The sequence below is a fragment of the Mus pahari genome, chromosome 7, assembly GCF_900095145.1.
Source record: "Mus pahari chromosome 7, PAHARI_EIJ_v1.1, whole genome shotgun sequence".
Lineage (NCBI taxonomy): Eukaryota > Metazoa > Chordata > Mammalia > Rodentia > Muridae > Mus > Mus pahari.
Window position 1 is genome coordinate 42,079,792 of NC_034596.1, and position 20,014 is coordinate 42,099,805.

At 37.8% G+C, this 20,014-nt stretch overlaps 1 protein-coding gene across 1 annotated transcript in view; it reads left to right on the forward strand.

Moving 5' to 3' along the window:
- The window catches only part of Pnpla8 (patatin like phospholipase domain containing 8), a 46,183-nt gene extending 26,677 nt beyond the window's left edge, over positions 1-19,506 (forward strand). Inside the window, exons 5-10 of the mRNA XM_021201710.2 lie at positions 1,092-1,186; positions 3,342-3,513; positions 6,306-6,363; positions 11,676-11,870; positions 14,701-14,896; positions 18,314-19,506. Coding sequence (XP_021057369.1) covers positions 1,092-1,186; positions 3,342-3,513; positions 6,306-6,363; positions 11,676-11,870; positions 14,701-14,896; positions 18,314-18,588 — 991 coding nt within the window. The 3' untranslated portion in view covers positions 18,589-19,506. The remainder of the gene's footprint in view (positions 1-1,091; positions 1,187-3,341; positions 3,514-6,305; positions 6,364-11,675; positions 11,871-14,700; positions 14,897-18,313) is intronic.
- The last annotated feature ends 508 nt before the right edge of the window (positions 19,507-20,014 follow it).

The following is a 20,014-nucleotide window of genomic DNA, read 5'->3' on the forward strand; positions in this document are numbered from 1 at the left end:
CTGGGATTAAAGTCGTGCGCCACCACCGCCCAGCATGTCATTTTGTTAAATCTATTTTAATAGCACCATGTTTAATTCTTCATGTCTTACCTGGAATTATAATATAGCAACCATTGTCTCACAGCTCCTGAAATACACATTGCTTATCTCAGCTTTAAAAAAAAAGTCATGTTGGGTGTGGTAGTGCAATACCTTTAATTCCAGAACTTGAGAGGCAGAGGCAGGGGCATCTCTCTGATTTCAAGGTCACTCAAGACTATATAGTGAGCCTATATCTCTCAACAGAAAAGGAAGCGAGCAAGCAAGCAAGCAAAAGTCAGCACTTGGTGTCCTACTACAATGTAAACATTATTTTTAATGACCTCTGTTAGCCCCAACAAGGTATAATTTGAAACTTTTCGTTGTGTTGCAGTACTGACCTACCCCTCATCATGTATTGGGAACTGAACTTGCCATTGTTCTTTAGAATTGTCAACATATGTGATATCCAAGTAATCTGAGACCCCCTGGACTACTGTTACATCCCCATTCTCACTTGGTAATAGGAAAGCTACTTGCTATTATTTCAAGACTTAAGTTATTTAAAAGATCCAGAAATGAACAAAGTGTCAGTAATATTAACTTATACACTCTTATTGTAGAGATGATTCTAAAATTATTGTTTCAAAACACTTAAAAATTAAAGAAGATAGCTTGAAAATCAGACCAGTGAAACATAAATACAAATACATGGAATTATAGGAGACCAGCTATATTAATAAAAGAAGAAAACAGTTGATAGTACTTTAGAACCACTGAGGATGGTTTATTAAAGTGCTTTATAGAATTGAGGTTTTAAAAATATATCTAATATTCTCATATCTTTATATTACTTAAAAACAATACTACAAATGTATAAGTACATTGTCATTGCAGGGGCTTTGTGTTAGCATTTTGAAGTGATCCTAAAATTTGGTCAGATGATTTTAACTGGTGCAAGTTTGAGTTATTTTCTTGGCAGTATATAAGCTGTAAACATTTTTAGAATTGTTTTCTTCTTTACCTTGAGTTTCCCTTGAAAGAGAAATTATCAATTTGTTTTCTGTTCACAGAGGTGTGGTTGCTCTTCAGACTCTGAGGAAGTTGGTTGAACTTACTCAGAAGCCGATTCATCAGCTTTTTGATTACATCTGCGGTGTAAGCACAGGTAATGACCATCATGTGAATGGGTGTGAGCCACCAGTGGATCACAGACCAAGAGCATGCAGCACAGGCTTCAGATCATGGACCTTCTCTGAAGTGATGGACAGTAATTTCACAACTTTAATGATGAGTAATTGTTTGTATGATCAACTTTTAAAACTGACTATAGTTTAAATATGTAACCTTTTACGTTTAAGCATTTAAAATGACTTATTTTTTATTATATTTTCAACTAGTTACATTGGCAAGGAACAATTACTAATTGCTGATTTTGGACATAGTCACTTGTAAGGGAATGGTGGTGGAAGGATGCACTGGTAGGTGGTCAGTTGGTGCTTCTAATAGGAAATTAAAGGTACTAATAAGTTCTATTTGTCTGTAAGGAATAGCAATGAGTAATTTTTTTCTATATTATTTGGTGATTTGAAAGGAGAACTTAAAGTGACAAATGTGTCTTTGGTTTTAGATAGCTACTTTTAAATTTTGCTAGTTGGTATATGTATGGGGAAAAACAAAAGCAATTCCAAATTCAGTTCATCACAAAATAGAAAAATGAGATCTACCTCCAGGTAGATGGAGAGCTGCAAAATGACTGTAAAGAAAGAGGCAGCAAGCAGCTAGGTATGGTGGCACATGTGTTTACTCTCAGCACTCTAGATGCTGACACAGGGCCAACTTGAGTTTTAGGCCTGCTTGGGCTCCACAGATCTCTTTTAATATATTAGAATTTATTGTGACTCTTAAACTAGGAAAAGGCGATTTGACTCTGAACACTTGTCAGAGACATTTCCTAAGGATAGTATTATTTGTGGGCTTGTTTGTTTTGAAACATTAGTCTACCCTTTTCTGTTAAATTTGGAGTGGTCCTGGGAGCTGAAACATCTAATGGTAGCTTTGTGTTGGTGTTGAGTGACTACTACAGTAGAGCCCCACACACCAGTGCCCAGTCATGAGCTTGTACAACATGTAAGTTTCTACGTCTGTGACATTGCTTTTCACTACGTTTTTTTACTTATAAGTGCTTAATAACTTATCTTCGTTTTCCCATTTTGTTTATTACTAAATTGGTTTATAATTACAGTTTTTATGATGTCAACAAACATCTATTTAGTTTAAGGGTAGTGTCCTTATTTAATAAAGTTAATTCTTTTTAAAGTATCTGTTTATCTTTATAGAAGTTCTTTTTGAAAATAAAGGCACTTTGCTAGCATTCGGGAGACAGAGACAGGAGGATCTCTGTGGATTTTATGCTAGCCTGGTAAACACAGCAAACTCAGACAGCCAGAGCTACATAGAGCAGACCCTCTCCCCACCATCACCTGCCCCAAAAAAAGGCATTTTATTTTTTTTTTTTTAGCAAATTATTTATTAGGATTATTCTCCAAGTTAAAAATACTTTTATATAGTTTAATCCATAATATTTCTATTTAATCTTTTACTGGAATGATTCCAATATACTTTGGGGGGCTGGAGAAATGGCTTGGGGATTAAGAGAACACTGCTGAATTTCCTCATGACCAGGTTCAATTCACAGCCATCTGTAACTCCAATTCCAGTAAATCCAGTGCTCTTTTCTGCACACCAGGTACACATGTGGTGTGTAGACATAAATGTATGCAGAACACTCATACACATAAGATAAAAACCTTAAAAATTAAAAAACCTTTAAACTGCATTGTTGTTTATTTCTTTACATGTTAAGAAGTTAAGTAGGTCTTCACTCTCTTGCTGATTAAAACCCCATTTTCCTCTTTAGTTAGGAGTTAGGCAAGTACAACCACTAGGTGGCAGAGTGTCCCACCAATTACAACTGGTATGTGAAGTCAGCTATTTAAAGGACATCCTAGAATATTTCATTTCTTTCATCACATTCTAGGACCAAACTGAAAGTGAACTTGTTTAATGAGTTGCCAAATACACTGAATTCTTTTAGTAAAACATGGTTTTATTTCCTATGACATCTTATATATAATTTAATTTAGTGTATAATTTATACCCACTTCACAGAAGGGAAAAACTTGGGACTCTGAGAATTTCTTTGTCTCAAGTTCAGAAAGTATCAGAGATAAAATTTCAGCAGGTTGGTTGTCTCAGAGCCATGTGTAAATTGTAAGAGCAGTTACTTCACTAATGATAAAGACTAAGAATGTTCTTTTCAGGGGCCATATTGGCATTTATGCTGGGATTGTTTCACATGCCACTGGATGAATGTGAGGAACTCTATCGAAAGTTGGGCTCAGATGTGTTTACACAGAATGTCATTGTCGGGACCGTCAAAATGAGTTGGAGCCATGCGTTTTATGACAGTAACACGTGGGAAAAGATCCTTAAGTGAGTTTCAATCCCTTTTAAAAGATTTTAGGTATATAGTTGTTTATACATTTTAAAGTTTAAAAATTAGAGAAAATACAAATAATAATAATAATATTCCCAGTAAATTACTATTACTACTATTACTATTTTGGTAATTATGTTCTAGTGACAGATTCTTGAGTTTGAGTAAGATTTGCATGTAGAAATTATATTACCTTGTTTGGTTTGTGTGCGAGTATATATATATATATATATATATATATATATATATATATGTTCATATATTCATCTCTATATATGTTTATATATGTGGGGAATCCATGTACATGCAAGTGGAAGCTAGAGGTGGATGTTAGGTGTCCTCCTCCATCACTCCATTTTATTATTTATCTATTATTGCGTGTATGATGTGTGGATATACATTATTTTGGTTAGAGTTTTACTGCTGTGAAGAGGCACTGTGACCAAGGTAATTCTGAAAGTATTTAATTGGGGCTGGCTTACAGTTTCAGAGGTTCAGTCCATTATCATAATGGCAGGATATATGGCAGACTGCAGGCAGACATGGTGCTGGAGGAGCTGAGAATTCTACATTTTGATCTGAAGGCAGCCAGAAAGAGACTATCTCCTGCAGGCAGCTGGAGGAGGCTCTGGATCATAGTGGCCAGTTGAGAACATGTATATGAGACCTCAAAGCCTCACCTCCACAGTGATACACTTCTTCCAATAAGGCCATGACTCGTAATAGTGCCACTTCCCATGGGGCAAGTATATTCTGACCACCACATGAATGTACTATGGCATGTATGTGGAGGCCAGAGGACAGCTTTGTGGAGTCAGTTCTCTTCCACCTTTTCATGTATTCTAGCCATTGAAGTCAGGGTGGCAGACTTGTGAAACAAGTGTCTTTACCCACTGAACCATCTTTCCAGCCCTACTGATTTTTGGATACAGGGTCTTTCAGAAAACCTGGAGGTCATCAGTTTGCCTAGACTGACAGTAAACAAGCCCCAAGGTTCCACCTGCACCACTTTCCCAGTGCTAGAATTACAGGTCCACACCACCATGCCATGGGTTCTGGGGACCTGAGCGAGCTCAGGTCTTCATGCTCATGGGAAGGAATTTTATAGGTGGCATCCTCTCCTTAGCTTGTAGTAAATGCCTTTTAAAAAAATGGTGCACACCTTTAATCTCAGCGCTTGGGAGGCAGAGGCACGCGGATTTCTGAGTTCGAGGCCAGCCTGGTCTACAAAGTGAGCTCCAGGACAACCAGGGCTATATAGAGAAACCCTGTCTCACCCCCCCCCCCAAATGAGACCATATTGTACATAGATTTATATTTGTGTACTGTTGTTTTTCTTTGATGTCTTATAATCTATTCTCAAGTCATTAATCTAAAACAGCCTATAATATTGAAATTTATTTCCAGAATAAAATCAATACAAAGATATTGTGATAAAATCAAAACTAGAAGTGGAAAGTAGAAATTTAAATCATCCCAAATATATTATTGAAAAATGTGTAACCTGTAATATATTAAGTTTTTTTCTTGATTAAAATTTCTGTTTGTGTGGATTGTGGATGAATGTTTGTATGGGGGTGCGCATGTGTGTGCACACACGTACCTGTGTGCAGGTCGGAGGTCAGAGGTCAGAGGTCAGCCTCCAGTGTCTTTACTCAGGCACCGTCCACCATTCACTGGAGACAGGATCCTTCTGCTAGTTTGGAGCTTGGTGAAGCAGGCCAGGCTGACTGGCCATGAAGCTCCCGGGGTCTGCCTGTCTACCTCTCTCGTGTCACCATCCTCAGCTTTCTGTGTGAGCTCTGAGGATGCACACTCTGGTTCTCATGCTTCAGTGAGACATCTCCTGATTGCGCTTAGTTTATACAGCTGAAGTTATTTTATACTTGTAAATTTATACTTTCCCTAGTTTTCAAAGTTACTAAAACTAGTAGCACTTTGGAAAAAAAAAACAAAAACCACTATATTCCAGAGTGGGCTGGTATCATTTTTTTAAAGAGTTTCTATCTGGGATATTTATGATCATAAAAAATTTAGATTTTTTTCTTCCTTTTGTTATTGGGATTAGCTATGGTGGAAAACTTTAAACTTCTGCCAACTTTTCAGAATGTATCAATCTTGTTAATTTATAGGAAATATGTGTGTGTAGCTGAGTTGTTCTTTAAAATAGGATCCTGGTTTACCCATTTTCCAGCACCAAATTTTTATTTCTATTTTACAAAACCAAATTAATTTTTTAAATATATGAGTTTGGGAGGTTTTTAGTGACCATCAACCTTTTAAATATTTTTATTACACTTTTTTGTGAATTTTATAGATATGATCTTTTGCTCATTTTCATATCAGGGCAGTGCTCATTATATTGTGAATATATTAGCTGTATATTGAAAAGTATATTCAATCATTTTTTTACATTTATTTATGGTGTGTGTGTATCTGTGTGTGGATATTTGTACCACACTGTTTTCTCTACCATGTGGGTTCCTACAGATGAACTCATGAGACTTGACAGCAAGCATGCTCATACTGAACCGTCTGATGGGTCAGAAGACCTTCTTAAAGAACATACTTTTATTTTTTCCTATTTTCTCTTTAATGTTATTTTTAAAGGTGGAATGTGTCCTAGTTTGCTTTTTATTATGATAAAGCAGCATGAACAAAAGTATCTTTGGAAAGTGTTGATTTGGCTTCCACATATCAACCACAAAGCTGCAGGCAAGTGTATAGTTCTTGATTGTTAAGAGATAAAATAGTTTTGCTATAACTCATGTGTTCTTGTTTGCTGAAGGGATAGAATTGGATCTGCACTAATGATTGAAACAGCAAGAAACCCTGCATGTCCTAAGGTGAGTGAAGTCTCCTAGGCAGAGCATCACAGAGTCTGGGAAAAACATGTATTGTGAGAAAAAGTCTTGTGAACTTCTTGTAATAGATGTTATTGATTCCTTATCTATTAGGTATTAGGTCATTCTATTAAGATACAGGATGTAATTACTAGATAGTTTGAAATAAAAGTAATAAAAGTTTAAAAATGAATTGGAACTGAAAATATAGAATATTTTATCATTATTTTAACAAAATCTAGTCGAGTTAAGAAAAATTAAAGTATTTTGCTATCTTAGATTTTCAAAGGTAAGTTTTATATAATATGTAAAATCAACAGGGTTATATTAATACACAAATAGAATCCTAATTTTTAAAAATTGAGTCATTTAGGTATGCCTCTATGTAGTTCTTTTTATTTGTTTGAAACTTCACAATCTGAAATTGTTTTAGCTTAGTTTTAACAATAGTTCTTTGCTTGAGGATTATAATTGATGTGCCTAGAAATCCCACATGGCTTATATTTACTCTTGAATGGCAAGCTATAAGGATGCAAAATCAAGATAGCACTCCCTCTGCTGGTCTTTATAACTTCATCACTTTTTTTTTGTAGATGTCTTTTTTTTTTTTTTGATATTTCCTTTATTAACATTTCAAACGTTATCCTCTTTCCCGTCCCCCCCCAACCCCCTATCCCATCACCCCTCCCCCTGCTTCTAAGAGGGTGTTTCCCCCACCCACTCACGCCTCCCTGCCCTCGAATTCCCCTACACTGGGGCATCAAGCCTTCGCAGGACCTCAACTCCCATTGATGCCCAACAATCCTCTGCTACATATGCTGCTGGAGCCATGGGTCCCTCCGAGTGTACTCTGGTTGGTGGTTTAGTCCCTGGGAGGTCTGGGGTTACTGGTTGGTTGATAAAGTTGTTCTTACTATGGGGTTGCAAACCCCTTCAGCTCCTTCAGTCCTTTCTATAACTCCTCCACTGGGGACCCCATGCTCAGTCCAATGGTTGGCTGGCAGCATTCACCTCTGTATTTGTCAGGCTCTGGCAGAGTCTCTCAGGAGACAGCTATATCAGGCTGCTGTCAGCAAGCACTTGTTGGCATCCACAATAGTGTCTGGGTTTGGTGACTATATATGGAATGGATCCCCAGGTGGGGCAGTCTCTGGATGGTCTTTCCTTCAGTTTCTGCTCCATATTTGCTCCCATGAATATTTAACTTCATCACTTTTATACCTTCATGTTTGTGACTGCTATATATATGCCTTTGTGATAGCACTGAATTTGTGCATAATAATGCTAAGGCTTTATTAGAATCACAATGCTTTCAAAGTGTATAGAAACAATGATGATTTGTAAGTGTACTGTATTTGTTAATCTTTAGTGGTTTTATTTCTGATAATATTGTATTAGTTATTATGTTAAAATACTAAAGTAAGCTAGACACTTACATGGGACCACAGGGCTATGAATTATCTTCTTAATGTGACTGTTAAGTAAATAATCTCACAAATGAAGTAATCCTGAAATGGATGCTATGGACCAAACTAGCAGTTCTCTGAAAGCATACATTTCAAGGGATGTAAGGAAGGTTACATCACTTTGTGAGACCTCATTGTGAAGGCTACTGTAAGTAGGAGCATTCCTGGCAAAAGGACAAAGAGAGTGGTCTATGCAGGGCTCAAAGAGAATTCCAGGAACTGTAAGCTTTCCCAGAGACTAGGGCCCAAGGATCTGAGGGCAGCATGTGGGATGAGACTGGAACAGTAGACAGATTAGATCACACAGTGCTCCTGAAGGCCACGACAAAGAGATGACTTCATTCCTTGGGAGAGGACTTTAGGATGTGCCCTACCTACCCCTCTGGTTTGTTCTAGATTACTGGGCCTCTGTTTTTGTTTGAATACTTGTTTACAAATTATGGGAAGTTGTTAACTTTGGGTAAAAGAATAGATGTGCATGGGAAATCTTGAGCCATTTGCAAAGGTTTTGTTGTTGTTGTTATAATAGAGCAGACAGCTACCGATAGGATTCTTAATCCTCTTCTTTTTCGGTATCTCAGTTATAGAAAGACCCTCTGGATTTTAGTGAATGGCCAGCTGGTATCCATAGATGACAAAGAGTCATGAAGTCTAGAAATCTAGGATAGGACCTTTGTTTATTAAATGACAAAACAAACAGGGCCCTGACTGGGTTTGACATAGAACAGGAAAACTTAGGCCTGTCATTTGAAAGCTTTGAGAATCTATGCAGGACGATGCTGTGACTTTACTAAAATCATATTTTCCTCATTCTTTTATTTTATTGAAAATAGATTCTTTTCTCATATCCTGACTATAATTTTCCCTCCCTCTGTTCCCTGTCCCTTCCCATCTCCCCTTCCCTTCAGATCCACTCCCTTTATATCTCTCATTAGAAAAGAACAGGCTTCTAAGAGAAGACAGCCAGGCATGACAAAATAAAATATAGTAAGACAAAGCAAAGCCCATCACGTTGAGGCTGAACAAGGCATCCCAACAGAAGGAAAAGTGCCCCAAGAGTAGGCATAGGAATTTGAGACCCACTTGTTCAGGAACTTAAAAGGAGTCCCATGAAAATACTAAACTGAAAGCTATAATGTATATGCAGAGGACCTAGTGCAGACCTGTGCAAGACCTGTGCTTTTTGCTTCAGCCTCTGAGTTTATATGAGCTTTGCTCAGTTGATTCAAAGGGTCTTATTCTCCTAGTATGCTTCATCCCCCCCTGGCTCTTGTACTTTTCCACCCCAGTCGCTGCTCTAGTTGGTGATAAGACCTAGAAGAATGGAGTCAGTAAATAAGATAGAATGAAGTCTTACTCAAGAACCACCTTTATTATTTTTTTTTTAAAGAACCTTCTTTATTCAGAGCATCAGACAATTTATACCCTGAGGGTTAAGGAACGTCACCTGGGTGAAGTTTTTTGTGAGCTCAAGCTGTATATAATCCTAAGCTGCAGGTGAAAACATGTTTTCCTATACAGATATATAAACAAATGATGGCTAGCCACTTATAATGAGTAATCTGAAGTAAACTATCATATCCACTGCATCAGGGAGGAGCACATTCCAACAGCAGCCCATCTAAGGGAGGAACATAGATTACAGGACTTTTGTCTTGTTTACTTGGAGTTTTCTTACAAAGTCTCAGAAATCCTCTCACACAGCCTCATTCGTGGACTTGTTCCAATGTGTCTCCACTTCTGAGGAGTTCCCTCAGCTCTAAAGGGAGGGACTTGATGAAGACATCTCATTTAGAGCTGTGTGTTCCAAGGACTCTCACTCTCTACATAATAACTAGCTATGAGTCTCCTGTCTCCTGTAGGAGGAAGGCTCTCTGCTGAAGACTGAGTAAGGCATGGATCTATAAGAATAGCAAAGTGTTGGGGCTATTTTAGTGATACTTTTTTTCTTTTATACCAGAAGTGCTTTGTTTTACCCTGGGTTTTTGGACTATCTAATCTCAGGTTCTTGGTCACCCAGGCAGTGTTGGATATGGGTTCTGTCTTGTGGAGTGGGCCTTACATCCGACATTGGTCGGCTGCTCCCACGAGTTCTGTGCCACCATTATGATAGCATATCATGCAGGGAGAACAGATTGTAGGTCAGAGGTTTTATAGCTAGGTTTGTGTTTATGTTTCTTTTGGAAGCCAGTAGAATAACTTCCTGTACCAAAGACACTAGAATGTAGGACTGAGGATTCCATATAGGCACCAGCTCCACTGCTCCATGGTCAATGCGTTATGTGGGTGTTGTCCTCAGCAGTGTCACTGGCTGTCAGTTTGTGGAGAGCAACCCCTTATCTTAGCAACAGTCTGGGTTTGTTTGGGGATTTCAATGGGATCCCCTTGGCCAACAGGTTAATTAAGTGCAACCTAGTCCTGGTACTGGAAGCCTTGTTGGTGACAAGAGATGGCCAGTTGGGAGTCTGTATCCTCCATTATTAGACTTCATAGGATTGCTTCACATGTTTTAGGAAGTTTCCACTGCACTGTGTTTCCACTCAAGCGCCCCTCAATTCCATCTGTTTCTCCTGCATTTCCTCCCTCAACACTTTTTCCCTCCCCTGCCCTACTTTATCCTTTCATTTCCTCTCCCACCCACCCCCTGTTCACCTGTAAAATCTGTTCTGTTTCCTCCTCCTAGGGAGACCCATCTGTTCCCTCTTAGTCCTTCCCCCTATACCTAACCTCTTAGGGTTTGTGGAATATAGGTTAGTTATCATTTATTTAATGACTAATACCCACATACACGTGAAATGTAACCATATATGTCTTTCAGCGTCTGGGTTACCTCACTCAGTATGTTTTCTTCTAGTTCCGTTCATTTGCCTGCAAATCAATCTCTCTCTCTCTCTCTCTCTCTCTCTCTCTCTCTCTCTCTCTCTCTCTCTGAACAGTTGAGTAACATTCCATTGTGTAAATGTACCCCATTTTCTTTATCCATTCTTCTATAGAAGGACATTAGGTGGTTTCCAGTTTCTGGCTGTTATAATAGAGCAGCAGCGAACATGGTTAATCAGGTATCTTTGTGGTAGAATGAAACATCCTTTGGGTGTATGTCTAAGAGTGGTGTAGCTGAGTCCTGAGGTAAATGGAGCTCCAATTTTCTGAGGAATCTTCATAGTGGCTGTACTAGTCTGCACTCCCACCAGCAATGGAATGTTCTCCTTATTCCACATCTTTGCAAGCGTGAGTGTCACTTGTGTTATTGACCTTAGCCATTGTAAGTGTAAGATGGAATCTCAGTACATTTTCAAAGCACGTGAAAGCACATGAAATTTTTTTGTGTGTGAATAACTTTCAAAATACTGCATTTGTTGAACTCTAAGAATAAATTGTCAACACTATTATATCAGTTATGACTTTAGAAATGTGTCTTTCTGAATCATCTTAAATAAAATCATATATTCAAATGCATCTTCTCTTACTGTTCTCATCTAATATATCTCAAACTTGTGTCAAACCTTCTTTTTTTTATCTTTTCTTTTTCCTATAACACACATGTAGTTTTCTGTAAGTACTTTGTGTTCACACATTGTTCTTGTTGTCTTGTAGATATATATCACTGAATAGTACTCACCTGGCCATGGTACTTCACACTGTAATCGCAGCACTTAGGAGATTTAAGCAGGAGAGTTGCACAAGTTCAAGGCCAGTGTAGGTAATATGATAAGTTTTAGGCCAAGTAGGACTAGAGAATGAGGCTCCTTGCATTTAACCAATAAATAATAATAGATAGTATTCAGTTTTTTAAAAATCTAGATATTGTGGTTAATGGTCATATTTTTTGCTTACTTTTTAACTCTCTAGGTAGCTGCTATAAGTACCATAGTAAACAGAGGACAAACACCAAAAGCTTTTGTGTTCAGAAACTATGGTCATTTTCCTGGTACCAACTCTCACTATTTAGGAGGTTGTCAGTATAAAATGTGGCAGGCCATTAGAGCCTCATCAGCTGCTCCAGGCTACTTTGCAGAATATGCACTGGGGAGTGATCTTCATCAAGTAAGTCGATCTGTGTGGCTCTCTTTAAACTCTTTTAAATGTTTCAATCAGCATGAAAGCAAATAGGGCTATGTGGGAGGGTTTTAACAGAGGAATGGGAAGGAGGAAATTATATTCAAATCTCAAAAAACAAAGATTTTTTTTTTTAAGTCAGAATTTACTTATTGTTACTAAACTTCACAAGGATCAACAAAGGGAATTTATAGTGTGAGTGCTTATAGGACTGTTATTTGAGGAAGTTTGGTCAATGTGGGGGGGGGCAGTTGGGGGTAAAGTAGAACAGAGTCCAGAAATAGACCTATGTGCATATGAGCTATATGGATAGTACTTTTGTGGAACAAGCTATGCATATGGGTGTAATACATGTGCGCAATCTGTGAATACCAGTGGTTAACTTAATTACGTGTCTTTGCTCTCCAGCTTGTTGAGAAAGGTCTCTCATGGAACCCAAAGCTGACCAATTGACTAGACTGGCTGGTCAGTAGGCTCCAGCAGTCTGCCTATCTCTGCCTTCCAGTGCTGAGGTTACAAATACAGTGTGTGGTATCTGAACTCAGGTTCTGTTATTTGAATAGCAGGCACTTGATCCACTAAAGCATCTTCCCAGCCCCAAGGATACTCTTCCTGACAAATTGGTTTGAAGTGTATCACTGTTGTTGCCTGCACCTCTTTCTGCCTCTCCCACACTCTCTCCAAACCTCACAGCTTATACCAAGAACACTCAGTGAATTGTGATTTTGGCATAAACCTCACAAATTATACCAACAATATTCACTACTAGTAAGTGAATATTGTAGTTTTAAGTGTAAAACATTTAGAAGAGCAGTGTTGTGATCTAAGATTAAGTAGATTCTTAACATTATTTTTTTTAAAGTTACTGTCCATCCACAAAAGTCAGTGGTACAGCAGATTTTATCAAAATTAGAAACTTGCTGAGTACAGAGGTACTCCTAGAGACTCAAAAACTAAGTGACACACAGTAACAAATCAAATATCTACAATGGGAATATGTGGGAACTAAAAAGGGGCCCAAGGGAAGAGGGGAAGGGAGGATAGCCACGTCCCGCCAGAGTTCTACCTATGCTCGGGACAGGCGGACGGACACCGGAGGGCTGCAAGATGCTTTCTACTCACCCCCGGGTGGGCATCCAAGCCTCTGACCCACTCGTCAGGAGGTGGACAAGGGGCAGCCCCCAAAACCAAAAGATGCCCCGGGGTATACCCTGTAGCCCGGGGCTATGGGAAAGAGGGCTGAGGAAAGAGAGGTTCCTTGATTGAGTGAGTGCAGCCTTGATGAGCAGAGATTGTTTATGGTTTTAGAGCTTTATTATAGAAAGGCAGGGGGAGAGAGAAGGTAGAAAAGTGTGTGTGTGTGTGTGTGTGTGTGTGTGTGTGTGTGTGTGTGAGAGAGAGAGAGAGAGAGAGAGAGAGAGAGAGAGAGAGAGGAGAGAAAGGCTAGAGAGAAAGAGGGAGAGGAGAGGAGAGTAAGAGCAAGAGAACAAAGGAGTTAGATGGGTGAGAGAGAGAGCAAGGAGGGGCCAAACAGCCCCCTTTAAAATGAGCTACTATCTTTTCTGTTGCTAGGTAAGTGGGGAGAAGTCTAGCCTGAACGTCAGAAGCTTGGGACATTGCCTACCATGCCATGCTTCTCTTGTGGGGGCTGTGGTAACTTAGGCAGGAGCCAGAGTTCCAGGAGCATGAGGGAACACCTACCATGTCACATAGGTGAATTTTCACCATTCCGGTGCTCAGACCTCAGCTCAACTGGAAACCAGACTGTCTATGTATAGCCCCACAGGAAGTCATACAGGAAGAAGTCTAAGTAGTTCCTTAAAATATCTTTAACCAGATGTATGTCCCAGATTTTAAGCTATTTTATACAATATAGTAATGAAATAGATTTAAATATTATTGTATGATTCATTCTGCTACAGTTTGGCCGTAATTTTAAATACATCCTTATTTTTATAGTATTCAACCCCGATTGAGATTCAATTTTTTTCTACAACATACTCTATCAGCGTATCTTACATTTTTGAATTCTTTAAAATCATGTTGCTACTGATAAACACTTAGAATAGAGGTTTTCAACCTTCCTTATGCTGTGACCCTTTAATATAGTTCCTCATGTTGTGACCCCAACCATAAACTTACTCTTTTTGCTACTTTATAACTATAATTTTGCTACTGTTATGAAATATAAATACCTATTTTCCAATGGTTGTAGGTGACCTCTGTGAAAGGGTCATTAGACCACCCAAAAGGATCATGACCCACATGTTGAGAACAGAACTTTCTTAGAAGTTTAAACTTTCCTACTTCAGGTTATAGCTGTACTGTGGATATGATACCTTAAAATTATTTTGTTTAAATTTCAGTTAATTTGATTACACTGAACTTGTGAGAGACTGTTTTGTTCTTATTAACTATTAACTATCCTAGTGTCTTTAAAAGTTGTTTGGTTCAGGACTAGTAAGATGGCTCAGTGGTTAGAGGTACTTGCTTCCAAGTCCAATGACCTGAGTTCAATCTTCAGGACCCACATGGCAGTTTTCCTCTTGCCTTCATGTGGGTGCATACACAATTAGTAAATAAAGACACATGAAACTGTTTTTACGATTTTTAGTTCATTTCAGTACTTTTAAGTAGCATACATAAAGCAATCCAAAAAGTCATTCAAAATAGGAAACTAAAACTTATCCTTCTAGAGAGTGGGTTTTACAGCTGTAGCATGTGAATACACTCATCTGTCGTAAGTCCATCACTGCAGTGATAGGTTTTCCCTGGAGTAAGTACTGAACTGACTGTTCTTATGGCTTGTGTTTTACAGGATGGAGGTTTGCTTCTGAACAACCCGTCGGCCTTGGCCCTACATGAATGTAAATGCATCTGGCCAGATACCCCACTAGAGTGTATAGTATCCTTGGGCACAGGACGGTATGAGAGTGATGTGAGGAATACCTCAACGTACACCAGCCTGAAGACCAAGCTCTCTAATGTTATCAGCAGTGCTACGGATACAGAGGGTTAGTCTTTCTGTGCTATCTTCAGACACATCAGTCACAGTATTTTGATTTAGGTAAAATGTGATCTCAACTGAGAAAGAGTGGTTTAGGTCTGCACTGTGAGCTCCTCACCCTTCCTTTGTTCAGTGATCCTAGAGACTACTCCCCTCACTTAGAGTTAAAGACGTAAAGCTGACCTGGCACAAAAGCTTAGGTGGAGACTTGCCAGTTAAGAAAAAGAAAAGCAACAAAGGTTAGATGGGTTTAAATGTTTAGATAATAACTGAAACAGTTGGAGGATTAAGATAATTGGATTCTGACAAGTTTGGAAGTCACCTGGCATTAGAATACTTACTTTCTTTTTCTTTCGGTTTTTCGAGACAGGGTTTCTCTGTGTAGCCCTGGCTGTCCTGGAACTTTGTAGACCAGGCTGGCCTCGAACTCAGAAATCCACCTGCCTTGGCCTCCCGAGTGCTGGGATTAAAGGTGTGCGCCACCACACCCGGCTTAAAATACTTTCTTGTTTCTGTTCTTGGTGCCCTTCTAGTATAGTCTAGGAAAGACCAATGTGCGCCATTAAAATATCAGTTGTCCCTCCTCTTCATAACTCTCTCTAGGCTTTCTGTCTGTGGAACAGAGTCCAAAAGCCTTCCTCCACTAACACCAGACCTTATAAAACTGAACCCCTGAATGTGCCTCTTCTATCCCCAAGTGTATTTACCTCATTAATCCTTACTGTTCTCCATACTTTCTAAGAACTCAAGGGCCTCATGGCCTCTGCTATTGCTGGAGTGTCCCTATAAAGGCTCTCTGCTCAGATAGATGCGTGGACTTTGCATTATTCAGGCTGTCTGTTCTCCAGAGACCTTTCCAGACTACTTCAGTTTCCTCGCCTTTTATTTGTTTGTTTGTTTATTTATTTATTTATTTATTTATAGATTTTTATGTATTTATTATATCTAAGTATACTGTAGCTGTCTTCAGACACTCCAGAAGAGAGCATCAGATCTCATTATGGTTGTGAGCCACCATGTTGCTGGGATTGGAACTCAGGACCTTTGGAAGATCAGTCAGTGCTCTTTACCGATGAGCCATCTCCAGCCCGTTTCCTCATCTCCTTATTCCAGCCACTTACCCAGCTTTTCTTCTTCCTCCCTGTCCAAGCACATTTTCCTCTTACAGCTATACATTTATTTATTACATATTTCTCTGTGCTATTAGAATATAAGGCAGAAAGTGGAAGTGTAGCTCAGAATTAGAGTTGTTGCCTGGCATTTGTGAGGCCCTGAGATTCAACTTCAGACCTTAAAATGCAGAAATACTTATGTTTCTCGTCTGATTTATTGTTGATGCCAGTTCTTAGCACATATTAAGCCTTTGGTGAGTGTCTGTTGAATAGTGAGTTTTGAACCTTAGGTTTGTTTAGATCTCTTTATCTTACTGCTTTATTTTTAGGTTCTAAAATGGGTTATTAATTTCTTAAAGTAGTATGTAACAGCTCCATGTTTAAGTCATTCTCTCTATATCAACATATCTTTACTTAAATCAGTAACTTAGTGAGGTTCTTTACTTTCTGTTAAGAACTTTAATCTTTTAAAAGGTAACCCACAAAAACATGATAAATGGGAATTTTTTGCTATCTGAAAAGTTTTTGCCAAATTAGTTTTGCTAAATTAGTAAGATACCTTTTTCACTTTGTTAAAACTGACAAAAGCTATACAACTTGTTCTTTAAATGTAAGTAGAATCTGTAATTATTGGCATGCACAAACTAAGGAATCTTTTCTTTTCCTGGTGTGATTAACTGTGGTTACCATACTGTATATTTAAACACTAGTTATTTTTCAGCTGTAATGGTTGAAAGTTTATTCCCTTTGGCCAATACCTACCACCCCCAAACTCTGGGACAGCTAGCATTCTCACTCTCTTCTCTCTAAGCTTGACTACCTTAGCTTCTACATATACGTATCACGCATCATTTGTCTTCATGCATCCAGCCTGTTTCAATAACTATGATGTCCTTTAAACCCATCTGTCATGTTGCAGATGACAGGAGTTTTTTCTGCCTTTAAAGCTAACATCCTACTGTATGTAACATACATATTAGAATGCACATCTGGACTGTTTTGAATAGTGCAGTAAACAGGGTATGACAAATACCTTCTCAAGACTCTGATATCATTTCCTTCAAGTATATACCCAGAGTGGAGTTCCTTGCACTTGTAGTTATATAATTCTGTAAAGCCACCCCTGTATTATTTTGCATAGTAGTTTTACCAGTTTGCATATCTACCAGTAATACAGTTTGGTCCCTTTTTTCACTTTCTCAACAACACTTCTTTGTCTCTTATCTTTTAGAGCCAACATTATACTGTGACTTTTTTTTTAATTTTATTAATAAATCTTTTTTTAATTAATTAATTTATTTATTTATTTATTATATGTAAGTACACTGTAGCTGTCTTCAGACACTCCAGAAGAGGGCATCAGATTTTGTTATGGATGGTTGTGAGCCATCATGTGGTTTCTGGGATTTGAACTCAGGACCTTTGGAAGAGCAGTCGGCGCTCTTAACCGCTGAGCCATCTCACCAGCCCATACTGTGACTTTTAATTTGCATTTGTGATGAATGTTTACGATTTTCTTGTAGAAAATTCCTTTCATCTACCATACATAGTCTTTAGTGAACCGGTCTCATACTGCATAAGTCTATATGTCAGACAGTGGCAAGCTCTTTTGGAATTTTTAGAAGATGTGAAGTGTTACTTCACTGTACTTACACTGTCGTTAATGACACAAATACAGAGGCTTATGACAGTTAACTTTGAAAACATATAAGAATTACATTGAAACATAATAATTTACAGTAAATTGTTATTAAAATATAATAGCAAGTTTATGTGGCCTCTCTAAACAATTACTGATTAAATTGTGAGTTTAAATATGACTAGTTATGAGGAGGACAAGACAACTGACACGATGATAAAGGATGTTTGTCTGACATCGTTTATGAAAGACGGGGTAAAGGATGGTTTACTGTGGAGACTCAGAAACCTTTGGAGATCATGGGAGTGTGTATGTCTTATAGTAGCAACACAAATGCTTATCAAATTTTCTCAAATTACATAATTAAAAGTGATGAGTCTTAATATGCATAAATACATAGCCCAATGAAGATGATCCCGCAAATAATGAAAAGCAAAAGAAAAGTCATTTCATCAAGGAGAGTAGTTAGCAAAATGTGTGAAGTATTTGGAAATAAATTGTAATTTGTAGAATTTGTTTTTGATGTAGGTTGAACCTCTTGTGAGTAAACTAAACATGTTTGTAATGCGCCTAAAATGAAGATAATTTTAAATGAGAAAATTAATGGATCACTTAAAAATAACTTACCTCATACCTTTTCTTACCAACCATTTTTTCATTTTTGTTTTAACAGAAGTCCATATCATGCTTGATGGCCTGTTACCTTCTGACACGTATTTTAGATTTAATCCTGTGATATGTGAAAACATCGCCCTAGATGAAAGCCGGGATGAAAAACTGGACCAGCTTCAGCTGGAGGGGATGAAGTATATAGAAAGAAATGATCAAAAGATGAAAAAAGTTGCAAAAATATTAAGTCAAGAAAAAACAACTCTTCAGAAGATCAATGATTGGATAAAATTAAAAAGTGACATGTATGAAGGCCTTCCATTTTTTTCAAAATTGTGAGTGGGGTACACATGTGTTCTCATAAATGAAGGCCATCAAAAGATCCACCAGTTTAGAGAGGAACGGTGTGATTCAACAGGAGTTTTCTGTAGGACACTTAATGAATTATCCTGAATCAGATAATGTTTTGAACAGCTCAATCCTCATGGAAGATATGATTGGTAACACAAGTTATGTGGGAATTAGGTATTAAGATGTTCATAACCTTTAGGCATTTGATTACTGTGCTAGTTGATTTTAGTATCTACTGGTCTTAAATTGTTTACTGTTTGAAAATGTATTAATATATGTGCCAAACAAGAAATGGGGGATGTTACACTTTAGCCTTTGCTTTTACTCATTTCAATCATGGGGAATTTGTGTGACTTGATTTTCATTCATGTCAAAAAGGTGATTTCTCTTTACATTTACACTACTTAGCATTTTACTAGGTGCACCCACAATCCATGTGTTACTTTTCACTGTAATAATCACTGAAAAGGATAAAGGAAATGGGATTTTCTTTATTAAAGTACATTTATGTTTGAAACATGAAAAAACTGGACACAGTTTTCTATTCAAAAAGATTGAAGCATTTCCAGTGAACTAACTTTTTCTTGAAATTTCAAGATAATGTTCACTTTTGTAGATCGAATACTTTTACCATTTACTGTTAGAGTTAATTATTCAATTTTACTGAAAAAATATTCTTATCATTAACAAAAATAAATTATTGAAGTGACCAATTGTTCAAGGCTAATGCCATTTTAACGTTTTTATTTTAATTGCTCATAATGGTTTCTTGTAGCATTTATAAAGAAATGTTAGTCTAGTTAGATTTACAAAAGTTGAACATGGTGCCATAGGTCAAGTAATCTTCACTGTATTATTTCCCTTGTAAATCTTTATATTGAATTGAAAATTTTTATGAAAAATTAATCAAGGTGTGTATCCTTTGCTTAGCACACATAACTAACAGTGCTGCTTCCGTTGTCATAGCAAGCGATGAGATGGATAAGAGCTGGGAATGGTTGAGAATGTGGGTGGTAGTTGGCTGAATAGTCAGCCCCTGTGCATGACCTTGAAGACAGTGGACAGCTTGTAAGATTCAGCTCTTTGACTCATAAAAGGAAGAAAGCTAGTTGTCAAATTTCATTTCTTCTTCTTTTTTTTTTTTAAGAACTAGATCAATAAGCTTCCAGTTATTTCAGAAGATAATTTAAACACTTCCTTTTAGATTTTAAATACAAATAAACTTTTATGTAACTAGACTGACTTAGGAAAAATAGAAACTAATGGTAATCTGCATATTCTGGGAATTCTCTGCACAAGGTACTGCGTGGCCCATATAAGTGTGCTCTTATCCTCACCTGGTGTATATAGTTCATGCTTTGCCACCTAAATCCACTCTTCCTGGTTTGTGCTTCTCTAGTCATTGCTAAGGGTA